The 19579-nt window shown below is 39.7% G+C and overlaps 1 protein-coding gene across 5 annotated transcripts in view; it reads right to left on the reverse strand.

Moving 5' to 3' along the window:
• The window catches only part of zdhhc14 (zinc finger DHHC-type palmitoyltransferase 14), a 49198-nt gene that overhangs the window by 8851 nt on the left and 20768 nt on the right, over nucleotides 1–19579 (reverse strand). For 4 of the 5 annotated variants that reach the window (XM_061794193.1, XM_061794191.1, XM_061794192.1 and 1 more), the window contains exons 4-6: nucleotides 7605–7757; nucleotides 2102–2239; nucleotides 1720–1768 (exon numbers count right to left, since the gene is read on the reverse strand). In XM_061794193.1, the coding sequence (XP_061650177.1) occupies nucleotides 1720–1768; nucleotides 2102–2239; nucleotides 7605–7757 (340 nt within the window). The remainder of the gene's footprint in view (nucleotides 1–1719; nucleotides 1769–2101; nucleotides 2240–7604; nucleotides 7758–19579) is intronic. The other variant, XM_061794194.1, reaches the window with a different exon arrangement.

The raw sequence follows: 19579 nt of genomic DNA on the forward strand, positions 1-19579 counted from the left end.
GTCTTCCCCCTGTCTCGTACACACCTGCTCCTAAGAGCATCTTCACCACCTGTCCCTCGTTCACCCTAATTACCCCTTGCATTTAACCTCGTGTCTCATTCTTTCTTGTCGTCAGTTCGTTGTACCTTGTTGTCGCGTTCCAGCATTTCTTGTTTCCACGTCACAGACTCACAGTAGGAGTAGACCCTGTTCTGATTATCGACCTCACATTTTTGCCTTACGTTTTTGGATACTGTTGCCTTTTTGGGATTGCCTGCCTGTGTACCGACCTCTGCCCGTATATTATACCTCTCTGTTTTGAAACTGTCCATTTGTTTTGGAGTCGTGCATTTTTTCCTATCCTCTGTTCCATTCATGACATACAGTTGTGTGATCTATATATAAAATGACACACATTAGTCTGCAAAGATAAATATGTATAAATCAAGCTGTCGCTTTCTCTCCACTCTATCCCATAGAGACCACCCCAAATGATTGTCCTCTTTTAAAGGACTTAACATCACTCATCTTGTGGAAAGGACTGTCATGATAATATTGGCTCTAGCACCAATGTTATTCAAGTTCTGCTGGACAGGCCGAGCTCAGCTCAGCTTGTGACTCATTTCGCTGCCAGACAAACACCCACCCAGACATTGAGAGGATGTTGACCCAGAAGTACCAATGATTAGTAAGTGGACCCAACCATCAAGGATCCACGGCACCGAACCAAGGCAGGTGTAAACTAGCCCAGGTTCTACCTTTGGCCATGGTACTGCGATGGATCCTGGTTAAAGTAAGCCATTTTAAACTTTAAAATTTCTGGCGGAAGAAGTGGCAGCCAAATGTACCACTGTACGCTCCTTCCTGTAATTTCAGTATTTTTCTGAGGTTTACTGTTTATTCTCATTCTTCTTGATATGTCAGTTTATGTACTGTCGGTGACCCACACAGGCGGAGTATAAATATTTAACAAGCAAAAACTACTATTTACTGTAGTTACCAGTTTAGTTTTTCTATCAATCGTAGCATGTAGTAGGTCAATGCTTGTTAAATATTTATACTCCGCCTGTGTGGGTCACCGACAGTACATAAGCTGACATATCAAGAAGAATGAGGTGGTCCCAATGGTCCATGTGATCACTTATGTCACAATAGATAATCAAATTACTATGTTTTGATCTGCAAGGTTTCCAGTACAGTGGATCCCCTGCATACTCACGGTTCGTAGTTGGTATTAGAGGGGAGGATGCAGAAAATAGGCAAAGACGGAAAAAGATGATGATACAGTATCTACAAGTGATCATTTCCTACTTCCTTCACCATCCTGGTTTACAGTTCAATGTGGAAACAATAGTTCAAGTCAAACTTTCTTTTTTTGTTTTTACAGGCTGGGAATGAGAACTGTTTAACATGGGGTTTTCACTGACAGCTCTGTGAAAACAATCAGACTTTTTTACCGCATTTTTTGCTTTATGTCTCCAACATACTAACTATTGCACAGCCACTGTGGAGAGAGAGGGGAGTGTGATCAGAGAGACAGAGAAAGGAGCTGTCTCTGTTCGGTTTCACCAATGAAGCAGGAGGAATAAGATGTGCATTTACTGTAACTTTGCACAAAACAGTATGAAAATTGAAGGGGGTGAAGGAAGGACAGCAAAAGAACAGCTGATAAAAAAAAAAAAAAAAAAAAAAAAAAATCTGACAGTATAAGGTAAACCCCAAGTTGTAGTAAAAGGATATCTGGCTGGGCTATGTTTAAGAGCACCGAGGAATCCACTTTCATGGGAGCCTGTAGAGACAGAGAAACAGCTTCATTTCATTTAAGTAAAGTGCAATTGTGTTCTACATAGAACGTGACATCATTAGGCAGCACTGACGAGTCAAATGCTGTGTTGTACACACACATACACGCATACACGGACTTGCGAGTCATTGTGTCTGCCGCAAATGCAAGGCAGAGGGTCCACTTAAATTGACATTCCGATTTAACAGCCATAGGCGATGTGGGGGACGACGATGCCCAAACAAAGACAAATATCTACATATATATATATATATATATATATATATATATATACATCTACATATTTTGTCCATGAGTGCATTTGTGTGCTTTACTCACTTAAAATGATGTGTGTGATGACAAAGGCAAAGATGAATATGGTAAGGAAGGACAGCGAAAGGATGAACATGTAGAAGAAGCGGTAGTTCCTCCTTCCCACGCAGTTCCCCACCCAGGGACAATGGTGGTCAAAACGCTCTGTGTGAATACGGAATGAGTAAAATCATTAATCCAGGCCACTTTTGGACTGCCCAAGCGCAAATTGGGATTTTGGTCAACAGATTCTCAGTTTTTAGAGTTTTTGTGTAATGGAAAAAAGTGTTTGGGCTTGTCTCTTCTGAATGAAATTATAGTATATAGAATACTCTCCAGTGGCCAAGAGGTGTACCTTTATTAAAATAAATAAATAAATAAAAATACTTTACAAAATGTGAAACACCTTTTTAAACTCAGAAAGGAACACACATTTTGGAAAAACAAAATGAAAAAACTCAAAGTACTAAATTGTGAAATACATACTTAAAGATAAGAATGACAAAATTCATTTTTAGAAACCCTGAAGCAAATTTACTAGGCATAATGTTTACAAGGAATTTCACTTCGAATCTGAATTGCCTTGTCCAGAAATGACTTTCATCAGGCTAAAACAGCCCTACAAATAGGGGTTAAAATGCAGCATATACAGTATACAGGTACATCTCAATGAATTAGAATATGGTAGAAAAGCCAATTTTTTTCAGTACTCATACATAATATAGATTCATTAAACTTTTGGGAAAATACTGTACTTTTCAGAAGGAAAACTAAATTTGACATTAAACATCTATATTATTGTTTCTTTCTTGATTGTCACATAATACTCTAGTTTCTAGAGATGGTGAATTTGGAGTTTTCGTTTGTTGTAAGTCAAAATCATCAAAAATTATACATCTACATAAAAAAAAAGAAATATTTCACTGTGTGTGTGCAGCATCTCTATAAGATGGTTAACTTTTTGAACTGAATTACCTAACTAAATTAAGCTATTGACACTATTCTTACTTAACGAGATATACCTGTATAACACAATTTCACTATGCATTTCTCAAAAATCATATTTTGTACACACACCACAAGCCACTCATTCAGATTTCAGTACTTTCATGTATACTACAATTTCGTAATACAACACTGCAACTTTTCTGATTTTACAAATTCTCTCTCGCTGTATATATATATATATATATATATATATATATATATATATATATATATATACACACACACACACACGTACAGCATATCAGAATCAGAATCAGAATCAGAATCATCTTTATTTGCCAAGTATGTCCAAAACACACAAGGAATTTGTCTCCGGTAGTTGGAGCCGCTCTAGTACAACAGACAGTCAATTTACAGAACACTTTGGAGACATAAAGACATTAACAGAAAACAACAACAAACAACAATTGTGCAAAAAGATGCAGAGTCCTCAGTTCGAATGGCTAATATCGCAATAGTCTGGTGCAGTGACCATTGTGCAAAGGGCACTGAGACTTCAAGGAGTGTATGCGGTTTAAAGTGACGAGTACTGCGATAATCTGGGACAATGGTTGTGCAAATGTTACAGATACTCCTCAATCAGTGTGCAAATGGAGCAGATACTACTCTGGCATGAGTGGCCACTATATGCAAATAGTGCAGCACGGCGAGACAACTACAGTGAGTGCACGAGTAATACATAATACAGAAATGTGACAACGAATATACACATGCATATACTGTATAAAGACATACATATAAATACATATATTTAAAAACACTGTACATGAGGCACTTATGCATGACTTCATGTAAATAAACTAGAGAGCTTGTTTGAATGTAATACCCCAGTTACTTCAGAGCATGTAACGGCACAGTGGGATTCCACATCTGTGCAAGATGTGGGGTAAAGTGAACTGTCCCACTGGTTCTTGGCAAAATAGATAATTTTTTTTTTTTTTTTTTTTTTTTTAAATCGCAGTTGTCCAAAATGAGGAGGAGAGTGACTGTGACTAAACTATTGACGTCAGAATGCTGTTATCCATAGATGATTTGGCATCTGAGAATAACTGGGGAATGTTCCAATAGGAGCCTGCTATCTAATTTAGTGCTGTAAGGGCAACTCTTAGGGAGAAAATAATCTTACATTTTTATCTTAGAGAACAGAAGTGTAATGTGTGTCCGATCTAAAGCTTATTATCATTAACAGACTCTTGTTGCTGTGATACCTGCAGTGCAATACAATAATATAAATAATCTATAATTATGGGCAATGAGCAAAACGTCTGAAAATGCATTTTTTTTTTTTTTTTTAGAAAAATACTCTTACTCTTTGACCAGCCATTACTCATATTTTATTCTGATTTGGGTGTTTATTGACAGGTACAGGTCTAAAGAGTAACTGTATATTAAAGAAAAAAACACATTTAAGACAATTTAATGGCATAAAAGAAAACAGTAAACAAAAATATGAGTAGTGGGCAGTCAAAGTGTGAGTAGATGTATACGTACAGATATAGGGTTCTATATTCTTAGGCTAAACAAATGGTGCACCTCTTGATATTCGTGCAAGCACAAGACTCTGCGCGTTGGCAGACCCGTCTGCACTAAGCTGGGCGGTGGCAGCAAGGGTGTGCCCTTGGAGTTGTGCTTGGCGTAGTGAGATCTTGGTGCACAGAAATTCCGGCTCAACTTAGGCCTCCTCATACCACGTCTAAGTTGTGGTGCAGGGATCTAATGCGATTTTGGTGAATCTGAGCGGTGTTCATGCAGGCAGCAGACACACAAGGTCCTTGGACGTGTGTAGTGGATGACACAATTATTTTGTCAGTGGGAATCCAAACCTCGTAATCATTGTAGAAATCAATTCATTGAATGTAATATTTAGATCATTATAATATTTTTTATTGCTGGGGAGCTATGGGGCCCTCGGAAAGAGGTTTTGTTTATTTGCAGCAATTATTATTATAGTTGATTTCGTTAACACAGTAATTATTGTATGATTATTTTCTGCGACAGAAATGCAAAATAATGTTTAGTCAGCTTCTTACAAAAGTCAAGGGGCCGCAATCTGCCCATTGCTAGGTAAAATGCGTCATTTCCATGCAGTCATTTTCAGGATGCCACCAAGTGAGCCAGAGCGGGAAATGAATCGGCCATTCATTTAATACATAGAAATCAAATACTGAAAAATACAGAAAGATGTTAGAGGAGCTGATAGGCTTAATCAGCATTGTGTCATCTCCTCTAGTCGTGGCTTGGTGAAAATGACTTGTTTTCTTAAACAAAAAAAGTTATACTGCAGGTTTAAAACAAAGGTAATTTGTTTGCTTCTCTGAAGGACTAAGGAAATCAGAAAGTATTTACATTTGATTAAGAATCAAACCAAATGTATTTATAGAGCGCATTTCATAAACAAGGTAACTCAATGTGCTTTGCATGTTTAAAAGCATTTAAAAAGAAAGAAAAACAACAACATAAACATTTAAAACATCCATCCATCCATCCATTTTCTGAGCCGCTTCTCCTCACTAGGGTCGCGGGCGTGCTGGAGCCTATCCCAGCTGTCATCGGGCAGGAGGCGGGGTACACCCTGAACTGGTTGCCAGCCAATCGCAGGGCACATAGAAACAAACAACCATTCGCACTCACAGTCATGCCGACGGGCAATTTAGAGTCTCAAATTAATGCATGTTTTTGGGATGTGGGAGGAAACCGGAGTGCCCGGAGAAAACCCACGCAGGCACGGGGAGAACATGCAAACACCACACAGGCGGGGACAGAGATTGAACCCCGCACCTCAGAACTGTGAGGCTGACGCTCTAACCAGTCGGCCACCGTGCCGCCACATTTAAAACAAAGAGGGAAAAAAAAGTACAATTAAAACCGCATACAGTGCTGATGTCACTTCTGTTGGCACCTTATTCGATTTGTGTCCAGCATAATAGCTAAATGCTGCTTCACCATGTTTGCTTCGCACTCTGTGTTCCACTATTTGACCTGAGTCTGTTGATCTCAGAGCCCTACTGGCTTTATATTCCATGAGCATTTCTTACATGTATTCAGGACCTAAACAATTTAGTCATTTATAGACCAGTAGCAGAACTTTAAAATCTATTCTAAAGCCAACTGGAAGCCAGTGTGAAGACTTTAGAATTGGAGTAATATGCTCTGACCTCTTTGTTCTGGTCAGAACCGGAGCTGCAGCATTTGAATGAGCTGCAGCTGTTTAATGTTCTTTTTGGGGAGTCCAGTCAGAAGACCATTACAATAGTCAAGTCTACTAAATCAGAGGATTTGACTTTTTAAAATTATTTTAAAAAAAATAGTATAAAAAAAATTCACTTCTTTTCCATTTTATGTTCAATAACCTTACTGGCAAGAATAATATTTTAGTGGTTTTTTTTGTTTTGGTTTTTTGCCATTGGGCATTTTATCATATTGTGACTTATGCATCATCATGGTATTTTTACTCAGTGGCCGTTGTGGACTTCTAATTAATGCATTTTCCCAATTTTTTCAATTATTGTGCTACCGAATATGCTTAAATGTTAAGTGTCTCACTTTAAAGAGAAGATCACAAAGTAATTGAGGACAGAAGTAAATGCTATGCCGTGGATGTACAAAGTGAACTGGACCAACTTTTCACATTAGGATTTTCTCAATTGTAAAAATAAAATAAAAAATAATAAAAAAACCTGCTCTGCATAATAGATCCACCAATATCTACAGAGCCCCAGAATTTACATGGATTATTATTATTTTTTTTTTTTAAATTGTGGCAACAATATACTGTAGATATAACATGGACATAGAATGCTAATTTGTAACTATGAAATAGATATTGTGCACCCAAAATACTCATTTGTGGGTTAAATGTCACACACCTTTACTGGAAACTGTTCTTAAAGGTAAGTGTCATTTAGTACTTTGATCCTATCAACAGCCTGTAGTGCAAGGTTATTAGAATGTCTTTGTATCTTAAAGCCTAAGAAAATCCTATCTTACATCTGTATCCCTGTCCACTGTCTTTAGCCCGGCCTCTACCTTATTATTTCCAGGGCAGCTCTCGATTTCCTTACCCAACTGTCCAGTAAGGAGCCACAGATTTGTATTGCGTGGCCACAAATTAGCATTTTGTGCACATATTACATTTAAATTGTTTCCACAATAATAAAAAAAAAAAAGTTCCATATACCCCCTTCTAACTTTGAGCACCTGCCCCTCCAAAGGTCTCTGCATGCCCTTGGTCCAGTGTGTGGGTGCCTTTCGCCTGAAGTCAGCTAGGATGAGTTCCAGCTCCCCACGACTCTGACTCTGACCGGGAGAGGCAATATTAAATAAAAATAAAAAAATAATAAAAAAATAAAAAAGGATTGATGGATGTCAATAATCTGTTGATCTGATGTTCAATATACAGTACCTGGAGCAGAGCCTAAAAGGTACACGTCATCAGTCATACAGTTCATACTGCATGCGCTTGCTATAATAAAGTATACACTAAAACCCATAATGCCTACAGACTGTGAAGTTTTTCACTCACCTACACAATTATCACAGAGGCTGCAGTGAGAGGCACGTGGGGGTCTGAAGATTTTGCAAGTGAAACAGTACTTCAGCTTGACAGTTTGGCCATTGATCACTATCTCCTTGGTCCTGGGTGGTGGTCTGTAGCCTGTACTGCCATTCGCCACATCTTAGCAATAGAGAAATAAAACACACTGTAAAGGAGAGAGACTTTGCCCCATAGGCAACAGATTGATGGTAAAAGTCTCACAAATATAGCCACATTATGTTTTGGGAGATGACAAAGTTGCACTCAAATTTTATTTCTTTGCAAAAATTTCAATTGTTGGCAATGAATTAAGAGAATAATATACAGTTAAAAAAAAAAAAAAAAAAAAAAAAAAAAAAAAAGGTGAGGCGTGAATTAAAGTCATCACGACGACCTTTAAAGTCGACAGGACGGAATTTAAAATCATTGTAATGAGATTGCAAGTCAAAAATTGACAAGTGGATCCTGGTTAATAGAGTTAACATATAACGTCAACATTTGATGACCGGCGATCAGGTAAAACACTTTCGCTACGCTGAGGTACGCTCTCATTAAGTCTCGTTTTCTGCCCGTAAAATAAAATAATAGAAATCTCTTATTTTTTTACTGAAGGGAATGTGCTTCCATACAAGTCAGATGACTGTGAAAACCACTTTCATAATAATAAAAATAATAATTTAAAATTTATTCTAATCATTGGTATCCCTCAAAGGGAAATTCAACTCACACTCCAATGTATACTTTGTGTTGCAAACCACACATACTGTAGAACCAGATCACACACGAGTGCTGCACCACTTCAGCTGGGGTGGTAGGCACAATGCCTTGCTCAAGGGCACCTCGACAGTAGCTAGTAAGCAGACGAGCATCTCGCCAACAACTACTTGCCATTTTTTGTGTCTGTAGTGGGACTCAAACCCATGTCCTCCGGCTCCAACGTTCAAGTCCTTACAGACCGAACTACTGCTGCCCCAACATCTTAAATGGCCTATTCTGAAACCACATCGATGGACTTTGAGGTATGCATGAGCTTGAACAGGACACCATCCCATTGGCTTCAGTCTTTCTTTTGTATCCAATTAAACAGAATATAAATTCTAGTTTTTCTGTTACTTTTCGATACGGGAGATGACTTTTGTGGTTGTTGTGAGTCACAATGCTGAGACCTTCAGTGTTTGCATGAACCTTACTGCGCGACCTGAAACCTAAGTACCTGTTGCCCCCCAAGTCTCACTGCAAATCTTTTGCAGCCATTGCTGGACATACATCAGTCACAACTACAATATTATGTTATTAGTGTTGATGGGGTGATGTACTGTATATAATAGACAATGCTTGAGTAGGTGACATTTCTACAGAATTATTATTATTATTATTATTCTACAGATTATTCAAAAATAATCGTCATACAAATAAAAGTCCAATTTGATTATTCAAAAACTATATTCAAACAATACAGAAAATATTTCCTTTTTAGTTTAAAATGTCTTACTTTAACAAAGAGCCCTCACCGTACCTTGGCCACAGATAGAATCCCAGGTCGTTTTTTTCACTCATCTGTGCCATAAATCCTTGTGGACGGACCAAGCCGCTGCTTTTCCAGCTAGCCTGCTGCTATTTAGCCTGCCGGCTACCTAGGCACTTTAGCTTCACGCCACGCTGTCTTGGATCAATTTTCTCCCATTAAATCTGCCACAGTGCTGCGGTCGCCTTCTCAAGCAGTGGGTACTTTTCCGCTTCCGTGGTGGAGCTTCAATCTTATCTGTGCGCATTATTAGGAATCCCACTCATGTTCTATACAGGACAGGCCCCACTGCAACATGATTGGCTGCTTCATCACGGGAAGGGCAGTCTAATATAATGAGATGATATGTATCACATTTGTACAAAATAAAAACAAAGTTTGTTATGGTTAGGTGGAGAGTGTCTTGCAGCCAATCATATTTGAGCAGGGCGTGTCCTGCCTAGAACACAAGTGGGAATCCTAATAATGCTATCCATGCAGCTCATTGGGAAGTGGAGAGTTTATTTATTTTTATTTATTTATTTTAAAATAAACTTTATGGACTTGCTTTCATCTTATACAACTGGAAAAAAGTACAATGTAGAACAGGCTTATGTCATCTTTGGTCACACCTTCAGAGCACATCAACCTGTCCATCAAGATTCACAACACTTGGTCCAACCTGTAAACTAATCAGGGGTAAAGTAAAGTTATCAATAGTTGTTTTCTGCACACCTAATCATTTCTGCATTGCTGGCTGTCAAAGCAGAACCCAACCAGTAAGTGGTCCAAATGTGAGGATAGAGGCCAAGTAGACTGGGAAGTGATGAAACAACACAGATGAGGTTTCAATGTCAGCCAAACTACACTTACTGTTGCCTGCTGGGATACAATGGGGAACTAATTGCCATCCAGCTGTGCAAGTAAAGGTGAGAAGGGAGTGTTTATATGATCAAAAGTTGTCTAAACCTCTTATTACAATAAATAAATAAATAAAATAAAGCACAGTTCATTATCCTTACAAAGACATATTTAGGGTGCACCCACACTACGTAATTTTCCTGACTAGTGTGACTGCTTTTTACTGGCTGAGAGGATGGATTTTATTTATTAATGATTATGGATGCCTTGCAAATGAAGTAATATTAGGGCTACACAGACTTAAGAATATGTCTCTAGAGAGAGACAGCACCTGATGCTCTCAGAGGGCTTTATTCTTGTAGCATCAGGACTTTCTTGTAATACAAAGGAGACAATTTAATTTTACAAACGTAATCAGAAACGGCTTCCAGGTATCTTGACAAAATGCTAAATGCTTTTGTCAAAACACCATAAGGATCAAGAATCTCGTGTCTTGCTGAAATTAGCCTGTTTTGAGAGGGTTGCCCTGTCTCATAGAAGTAACCCACTGGACACCCTGGCTCCTTATACTGCTAGGCCAATGGACAGTACGAATTTCGTTACCAAGCAGTTTTTACTTGCGGAAGTGCAGCCTAAATTACACTTGTCAAATTGTATAGCAGATCTGTGTAAGTAGACACTCTTCATGTACACTATTACAAGACAGTCAGATAATGACATGACTACGGAAATGCTTGGGTATGGGTAAGTACCGACCAGCGAAAGACAGGAAAGGAAGGGGTAACCATGCTTTAGGATATAGTATTTAAAGGAATATTTGCAGTTTTAATTATTATTATTATTTTTTTTAAATGTATAAATTTCTGCCACATCCGAGTAAGAACAACCTATCAGAGAGCGTGATTGACTAGGTGTTGTCAGTTATTAGCCACGCACTCGCAGGCATACCCCCACAGCCTCACAGGCACACCCCTACAGCCTTGCACTGATTTGTTACCTTGGGATTTAGGAGCTTTACTGAAATTTAAGATTATTCGCCTCTAGTTTGCAACAAAAGTTAAAAAGAAGGAATCGGATAGAATCTGAGACAAAACAAGGGTAAACAGTTCAGAGCTAATTGTGGTAATCGCTAGGTTTAATGTCCAAACTGCCAGCACCCTCTCTTGAAAGGTCAAAGGACAAAGATGTTAAAAATTTTCTTGATAATAATAATCTCTAGAACTCCTTTACAAACCACATCTGCCATTTCGAAGTGATTATATTGCAGATATACAGCACTTACATCGATAAATATGAGTCAGAATGTGCCTTCAGCTTTTCGCATCTAGCGCCTTCCGGTCTTCTATCGGGCGCTGCGACGTAACACTAGCAAAACAGCCTGTTTATTCGGCGTTATGCGTTATTGTTCCATGCTCTTGTTATCGTCCTTGTATATTTGTTGTCCTATGATTTAGCGATTTCACGATGGTCTATTGTGTGGCATCTGGTTGTTCAAATGGTTCAGGCAGTGGCAAGAGTTTCTTTGGCTTTCCAAGTGAAAAAGAAATACGTGACTAGTGTATAGGGAAAGTCAATCGACGGGGAAAAAACGTGGTCAGCTATGGGTGCCTAGCAAGTATTCCAAACTCTGTGCTGATCACTTCGAACCAGCGCATTTTGAGAAAGACTTAGCAGAAAGCATTGGATACACAAGTGTAGTTAGGCAGAGGCTGAAACCAGCTGTGGTGCCAACTATTTTCCCTATGGCCATTGGGACCTCAACTGCCGGCAAGAAAAGTAAATCTCACAGTCGCAATGGTGCAGCAGCGAAGCGCCGCAGGCAAGAGGTGAGGTTTCCTTGTACATACTACGACACTGTTATGGTTATTATGCACTGGGCAGTAGGAAAAAAAGACCCACGCAGTACTTTTCAGTACTGTCGTATGTACTTTTGCCTATATGACAAGCCAACAGACATGGCAAAGACTTTCTGTGCGGCGTGTTATAAAGATACTCGAGTGAGGGACACACAATATATAGGAAAACTGCATACTATGTAAAAGCTTGTGCCGTGTCACTGAAATATATATGAATATATAATACGTATAGTCGTGCTAAAAATTATTTCCACCCCTGGGGTGCCATTACTTCCAGCCATGACTGTATAAAAAGACACACTTTTGACATAACGTCACATCAACCCAGTGGCCACTCTCTTTTTCTTTTGTACAGCTGCTACTTGGGTGCTCGTCACTGTCAGGTTCGGTTTGATGATGCCAAGTTCAGTTGGGTGCTCCTGTATGTCAAAATCTTCGTCCTCATATTCCAACATGTTGCTTGCCATTGCGTATAGAGTGTAACGCGCTGTGTTTGGCAATTGAAACGTCACTTCCGGTAGCCCTTGCAGTGAATAGAGTAACCACACCCTGGTGTCTTGAGCTTCGAGTATGTTCCGGGAGTGCTCAATACGCGTAATAAAAACCTCATTTTTACTGAAACCATATTTGCTGGAGGTGACATGCATGTATTAAATAACGTATAAACAATGACCCCATAACATCTTTGTCCTCTGACCTTTAAGGCATTTGGGGAGTGAGGTTCATGTAATCGCCCAGCAATTTTGTTTGGCTCCGTTACATATAAAAGCTGCTTTTCAGAGGTGGAAGGGACATGAGTAGCTGTGAGAATTCAGAAACAACGTGGAATTAGCAATGTTTCTGCTCGACAGGTAAGTTCAGCACCTCTTTATGATTTTTAATTGATTGTACATTCCAAAAAATAAAACTTCACACCAGTATCATTTAGTGTTTTGCAACACTGCATCATGAAAAGGTCATGCTAGCAATGTAGCAGCCGTGGCTAACATCCACAACCACTTCACAGTGCACGTTCATACAGTGCATCATTACTCGTGCATGTTCACAATAGTGAGGGGTGTGGGTTTGCGACTCGGGGGCGGGGGCTGGGGTAGTAGCAGTTTTTGGTGTGTTCCATATGAAGATGAAGCTTGTGTTAAAAAAGTTCATTGATTGAACAAGCGCATGGCCATCAATAGGATAAATCATGGCCACTCCTTTGTTTGTAGTTTGTTCTTTCCTCTTTTTTATTCTATTGCATTTGTTAAGAAAATAGTTAGTAAAAGTCTTTTCTGGTACATTTCAACTCCTGTTGCTGAGCCAGTAACTTTCTTCGATTTATCTTTGCTTCTTTCTTTTTCATGGCGTGCCACTGGCAATACAGGAAGCAACTAAAATCATAGAAGACCGAAAGGGGGTAAAAATAATAATAATAATAAACTACTGTTGCCACTTTTAAAGAACAGGTAATTACCATTTAAAGCACACCAGAAGTGAATCAAAGACACAATAAGAACAACATGTATTTGTGGGTGTGGACAAAGCCATGACTATGATCCTGTTCATACATGCATCTTTCTAAGAAGGGAGAAGCTGGTGTAGGAAAGAATGTTGCTACTCTTGTTTCGTTAGTAAAACTAATCAGTTGAACTGAAGGCAATCACAGCTTGATTATAACTTGGATACAGTGGTTCTGCCCTCTGGATGGCTAAGGGAGGTGCACTGCTGCTCAGGACTCCAACTTCCTTGCTCCGTCTGTTACACTGTAACAGTTACAGTATGTTTACAATAGTGCAAATGACAACCCAAAATAGAGCTGGGCGATATGGGGGGGAGGGGGGGGTGGGGGCCTATTATATGGGCCATTTTATATCAGAATCATCTTTATTTGCCAAGTATGTCCAAAAAACACACAAGGAATTTGTGTGTTTATAAATGATAATTAGGATTACATGTTTTTTAAATAAATTAACTTGATTCACATACATTTTACTATTTCAGTGCAACAGCAATCTAGGATCTTGTGCTGTTTGAAATCACCAGTGGCTTTGGCTTTCTATTCAGGGGAGACTACTCCTGACTTTCGTAGTTCTCTCTCCTAAGTAAGAAAATAACATCTTGAGGCTAATCAAGTGGCTCTCTATCTTCAAGACTCTTCTACTCACTCTTCTCTGATGGCGTCAATATATCCCTCCGCCTTGTGCTATACACAATATAGTACCATTGCACAACAAACCACTGATTGAATTTACTGTACTTACCCAATCCTTCTCGCTGGTAGACATGGCTCAACGCCTGTCCAATAGTAGTAGTTTTGTACATTTCAAATAATGTTGCAGGATTTGTATCCAAATTTACTGCCTTTGTGTGTGCCTCTGCATGGTTGTGCTTGATTGTAAACATTAGCTTTCTTTAGCCCGCTACCTGCAACACCTTCCTCAAACTTCAGCAAATAATTTCGCTAATATTTAAATTGATTTGTGTACTCATGACAAAGGGAACAATGAATCTCATCTATGGCACCCTCTTTGAGCGTAAAACGAAACTACGTGTGGCTTTTCTTCCAGTTTTCAACCGTCCGGGACTTCACGTCCCATTTTAGTCACTTTTATTTTTTCCAAAATTTATTTTTGCGGGGGCGCAAAAAATTATTTATTATTATTATTATTATTTAACCAAAGGGGGGCCCAGCGGAGAAAGTTTGGGAAACACTGCACTAGGGAATTCATTGACGTGACATAGTTACCATTAATTACCATACCACATTGTGTGTGCATTTCATTGTCAATCCTAAAATGTTTTATGAAGAAATTATCAAATTGAATTAAGACACCACCTCACATCTTTTGATGGCTATTACATATTGAACTCAGTGTAACTTTAATGCTTACAAATAACTTAACATGTGACAACCCCACATGTGTGCAATGCCTGTTACGTGGGGAAAAACTGTGACTAATCTGATTCAACTAACACGCTGGTCCTGTGTGGTAGGGCTGCACAATATGTTGTTTGAGCATCGTCACCGTGATGTATGTGTGCGCAATAGCCTGCGATGTTGGTGGACTGTAATATACAGTGAATCAACTGTAATATTAAAAACGACCAGCAAAGGGACCTGTTTGGACATACTAATAAGATATTTCGCTCTTCAGAATGAAATTACTGTAGGCAGCCACGCCACAGCTATGGGAGTACGCAAGGTGTATTTCAGGGACACTGCGTAAATGAGAGCGAATATGATTCTTTTGTAATACAAAATAAGATAATTGTAAAAATGGATGACTAGGAAAATTATTATTTGTATCAGAATCTTCTTTCTTCTTTTCCTTTCGGCTTGTCCCGTTAGGGGTCGCCACAGCGCGTCATCCTTTTCCATGGAAGCCTATCTCCTGCATCCTCCTCTCGAACACCAACTGCCATCATGTCTTCCCTCACGACATCCATCAACCTTCTCTTTGGTCTTCCTCTAGCTCTCTTGCCTGGCAGCTCCATCCTCATCATCCTTCTACCAATATACTCACAATTTCTCCTCTGGACGTGTCCAAACCATTGAAGTCTGCTCTCTCTGACTTTGTCTCCAAAACATTGAACCTTGGCTGTCCCTCTGACGAGCTCATTTCTAATTTTATCCAACCTGGTCACTCCGAGAGCGAACCTCAACATCTTCATTTCCGCCACCTCCAACTCTGCTTCCTGTTGTCTCTTCAGTGCCACTGTCTCTAATCCGTACATCATGGCTGGCCTCACCACTGTTTTATAAACTTTGCCCTTCATCCTAGCAGAGACTCTTCTGTCACATAACACACCTGACACCTTCCTCCACCTGTTCCAACCTGCTTGGACCCGTTTCTTCACTTCCTTACCACACTCATCATTGCTCTGGACGGTTGACCCTAAGTATTTGAAGTCCTCCAACCTTGCTATCTCTTTTCCCTGTAGCCTCACTCTTCCCCCACCACCCCTCTCATTCATGCACATATATTGTCTTACTTCAGCTAATCTTCATTCCTCTTCTTTCCAGTGCATGCCTCCATCTTTCTAACTGTTCCTCCACCTGCTCCCTGCTTTCACTGCAGATCATAATGTCATCTGCAAACATCATGGTCCACGGGGATTCCAGTCTAACCTCATCTGTCAGCCTATCCATCACCACTGCAAAAAGGAAGGGGCTCAGGGCTGATCCCTGATGCAGTCCCACCTCCACCTTAAATTCATCTGTCACACCTACAGCACACCTCACCGCTGTTCTGCTGCCCTCGTACATGTCCTGTATTATTCTAACATACTTCTCTGCCACTCCAGACTTCCGCATGCAGTACCACAGTTCCTCTCTGGGTACTCTGTCATAGTACTGTCATACTCTAGATCTACAAAGACACAATGTAGCTCCTTCTGACCTTCTCTGTACTTTTCCATCAACACCCTCAAGGCAAATAATGCATCTGTGGTACTCTTTCTAGGCATGAAACCATACTGTTGCTCGCAAATACTCACTTCCGTCCTGAGTCTAGCCTCCACTACTCTTTCCCATAACTTCATTGTGTGGGTCATCAACTTTATTCCTCTATAGTTCCCACAGCTCTGCACATCACCTTTGTTCTTAAAAATGGGCACCAGTACACTTTTCCTCCATTCCTCAGGCATCTTCTCACGCACTAGAATTCTATTGAACAAGCTGGTCAAAAACTCCACAGCCACCTCTCCAAGATGCTTCCATACCTCCACAGGAATGTCATCAGGACCAACTGCCTTTCCATTTTTCATCCTCTTTAATGCCTTTCAACTTCCCCCTTACTAATCATGGCCACTTCCTGGTCCACCACACTTGCCTCTTCTACTCTCCCTTCACTCTCATTTTCCTCATTCATCAACTCCTCGAAGTATTCCTTCCATCTAGCTAGCACACTGCTGGCACCAGTCAACATATTTCCATCTCTATCCTTAATCACCCTAACCTGCTGCACATCCTTCCCATCTCTATCCCTCTGTCTGGCCAGCCTGTATAGATCCTTTTCTCCTTCTTTAGTGTCCAACTTGCCATACATGTCATCATATGCCTCTTGTTTGGCCTTTGCCACTTCTACCTTTGCCCTGTGTCGCATCTCAATGTATTCCTTTCGCCTCTCCTCGGTCCTCTCAGTGTCCCACTTCTTCTTAGCTAACCTTTTTCCTTGTATGATTTCCTGTACTGTGAGGTTCCACCACCAAGTCTCCTTCACTTCTTTCCTGCCAGAAGATACACCAAGTACTCTCCTGCTTGCCTCTCTGATCAATTTGGCTGCCATGGTCCAGTCTTCTGGAAGCTCCTCCCGTCCACAGAGAGCCTGTCTCACCTCTTTCCGAAAAGCTGCACAACACTCGTCCTGTCTCAGCTTCCACCACATAGTTCTCTTCTCTGCCTTTGTCTTCCTAATCTTCCTCTCCACCACCAGAGTCCTCTCACACACCACCATCCTATGCCGTCTAGCCACACTCTCCCCTACCACTACCTTACAGTTGGTAACCTCCTTCAGATTACATCGTCTGCACAAGATGTAATCCACCTGCGTGCTTCTACCTCCGCTGTTGTAGGTCACCCTATGTTCGTGCCTCTTCTGGAAAAAAGTGTTCACTACAGCCATTTGCATTCTTGTTGCAAAGTCTACCACCATTTGTCCCTCCAAGTTCCTTTCCTGGATGCCGTACTTACCCATCACTTCTTTATCACCCCTATTACCTTCACCAACATGTCCATTACAATCTGCACCAATTACGACTCTCTCTCTGTCTGGGATGCTCAGAACTACTTCGTCTAGCTCATTCCAGAATTTCTCTTTCACCACTAGGTCACATCCTACCTGTGGGGGATAGCCGCTAATCACATTACACATAAGACCCTCAATTTCAAGTTTCAGCCTCATCACTCGATCTGATACTCTTTTCACCTCCAAGACATTCTTAGCCAACTCTTCTTTTAAAATAACCCCGACACCATTTCTCTTCCCATCTACACCATGGTAAAATAATTTAAACCCTGCCCCTAAACTTCTAGCCTTACTGCCTTTCCACCTGGTCTCTTGGACACACAATATATCAACCTTTCTCCTAATCATCATGTCAACCAACTCCTGAGATTTTCCTGTCATAGTCCCAACATTCAATGTCCCCACATTCAGTTCTAGGCTCTGTGCTTTCCTCTTCTCTTTCTGCGGAATAACTTATTATTTATAATTTATTAGATCAGAATGCTTCAGTTAAATCACTGTATGATCAAACTGTGATATGTAATTTATTTTGGTTTGGAATATAAGAGTAGATAAGATAAAATATTTTGTCAATATAATCATGCTGGGAATGAAAAGTTAATAATGTCATTTCACCATTGTTCCTGTCATACTGTGTTCCTGTTTGTTTGCAGATTAAGAACTACAGTCTTAGTTTTTGTTTTAATTCCTCATGAAAAAAATAAATAAAAAAATTACAAGCAACTAGTTTTTCCTCATATTTTTGAGATTGTTGGGTGAAATGGCAGTATTTTGATGGTAAAAGCCCGTCAGCAACTCACAGTATTAGAAAAAAAAAAGAACTACTAACTAGTTAATTTTTGGACTGGTGAATTTAGTTAAATTTTTTTAATTATAACCTGAAATTGTTTATTTTTTTAAATTGTGAACTGAATTTTTAACGAGTTTGCATAGAAAATGAACTTTCCCAACATGGACCCCATATTATTTCACATCGCAATATACTTTGTCAGGTTTAAAAATAAATAAAATCACCATGTCATTTTTTTCAAATATTGTGGCCCCTGTGTGCTATATTGATTTGGATTATGAAAGAACTCTATATAGACCGCGCAACATAACATTTTGATGAAAATGCAAACACAGTTTGCACAGATTTTAGAAGACCCATAACTCAGGTTTGTGGAACCCATCCAACCCCCAAAATATGTAAAAAAAAAAAAAAAAAAAAAAAAAGAAAAAGGTTTCTATGCAGTAAATTCTCAACTTCAAACAGCCTTGTTAACTGACTGACGTGTTATGTCACAGCAGCTTTGACTGATGTTGCCAACTTTTTCCCAGATATCGGAGCCTTAAGCCATCAAAAATCTATTTCCTCTGCTGGCAATATCACTGCCCTAACATGCAGCAGCTAGCTTGGCCGGTATTAGGTGGAAGGAAGGAACCTCTGGCCATATTTCAGTCCAATTAATACCACTTCAGAGAGCTTTCTGGATTTGGCAAGTTACATGGAGAACATGCCAGCCAGCAGACATGCATTAATATTAGATTGGGCACAATGAAGAAAAAATAATTGCATCCAATTTAAGGAGGGGAGGGGGGACAAACTGTGATCATTTTGCCTTTTCTTTTAATCAAGCATATGCTCTTCATCATGTTTGTGTTACATTTTCATTCTAATACAAACCAAAGACAAAGGCCCTGAGTGTGACTATGTATGACTACATTTGGACACAGTGACTTCTGGCTCTACATTTATTAACATGAACTTTATACAGAGGCATTGTCAATCAATAAGCAAAGAGCTATGACCACTGCTGCAAATTACCAGTCACTCCTTGTCTGTGCAGTTTCTAAAGAATCCTGTATCATTATCACCGAGAGATGGCTGTGTTAAAGGTAGCAGAATATTGTACATGGCTGATACCACTGTAAGAGTGACTTCACAATGGTATTACATCAAATACAAATGGATCTCTCTAACCTAACCTTTCAGATTAACAGGTGCGCTCCTCATCCCAAATGAAATAATGCCAA

Source organism: Phyllopteryx taeniolatus, chromosome 13 (assembly GCF_024500385.1).
Source record: "Phyllopteryx taeniolatus isolate TA_2022b chromosome 13, UOR_Ptae_1.2, whole genome shotgun sequence".
Classification (NCBI taxonomy): Eukaryota; Metazoa; Chordata; class Actinopteri; order Syngnathiformes; family Syngnathidae; genus Phyllopteryx; species Phyllopteryx taeniolatus.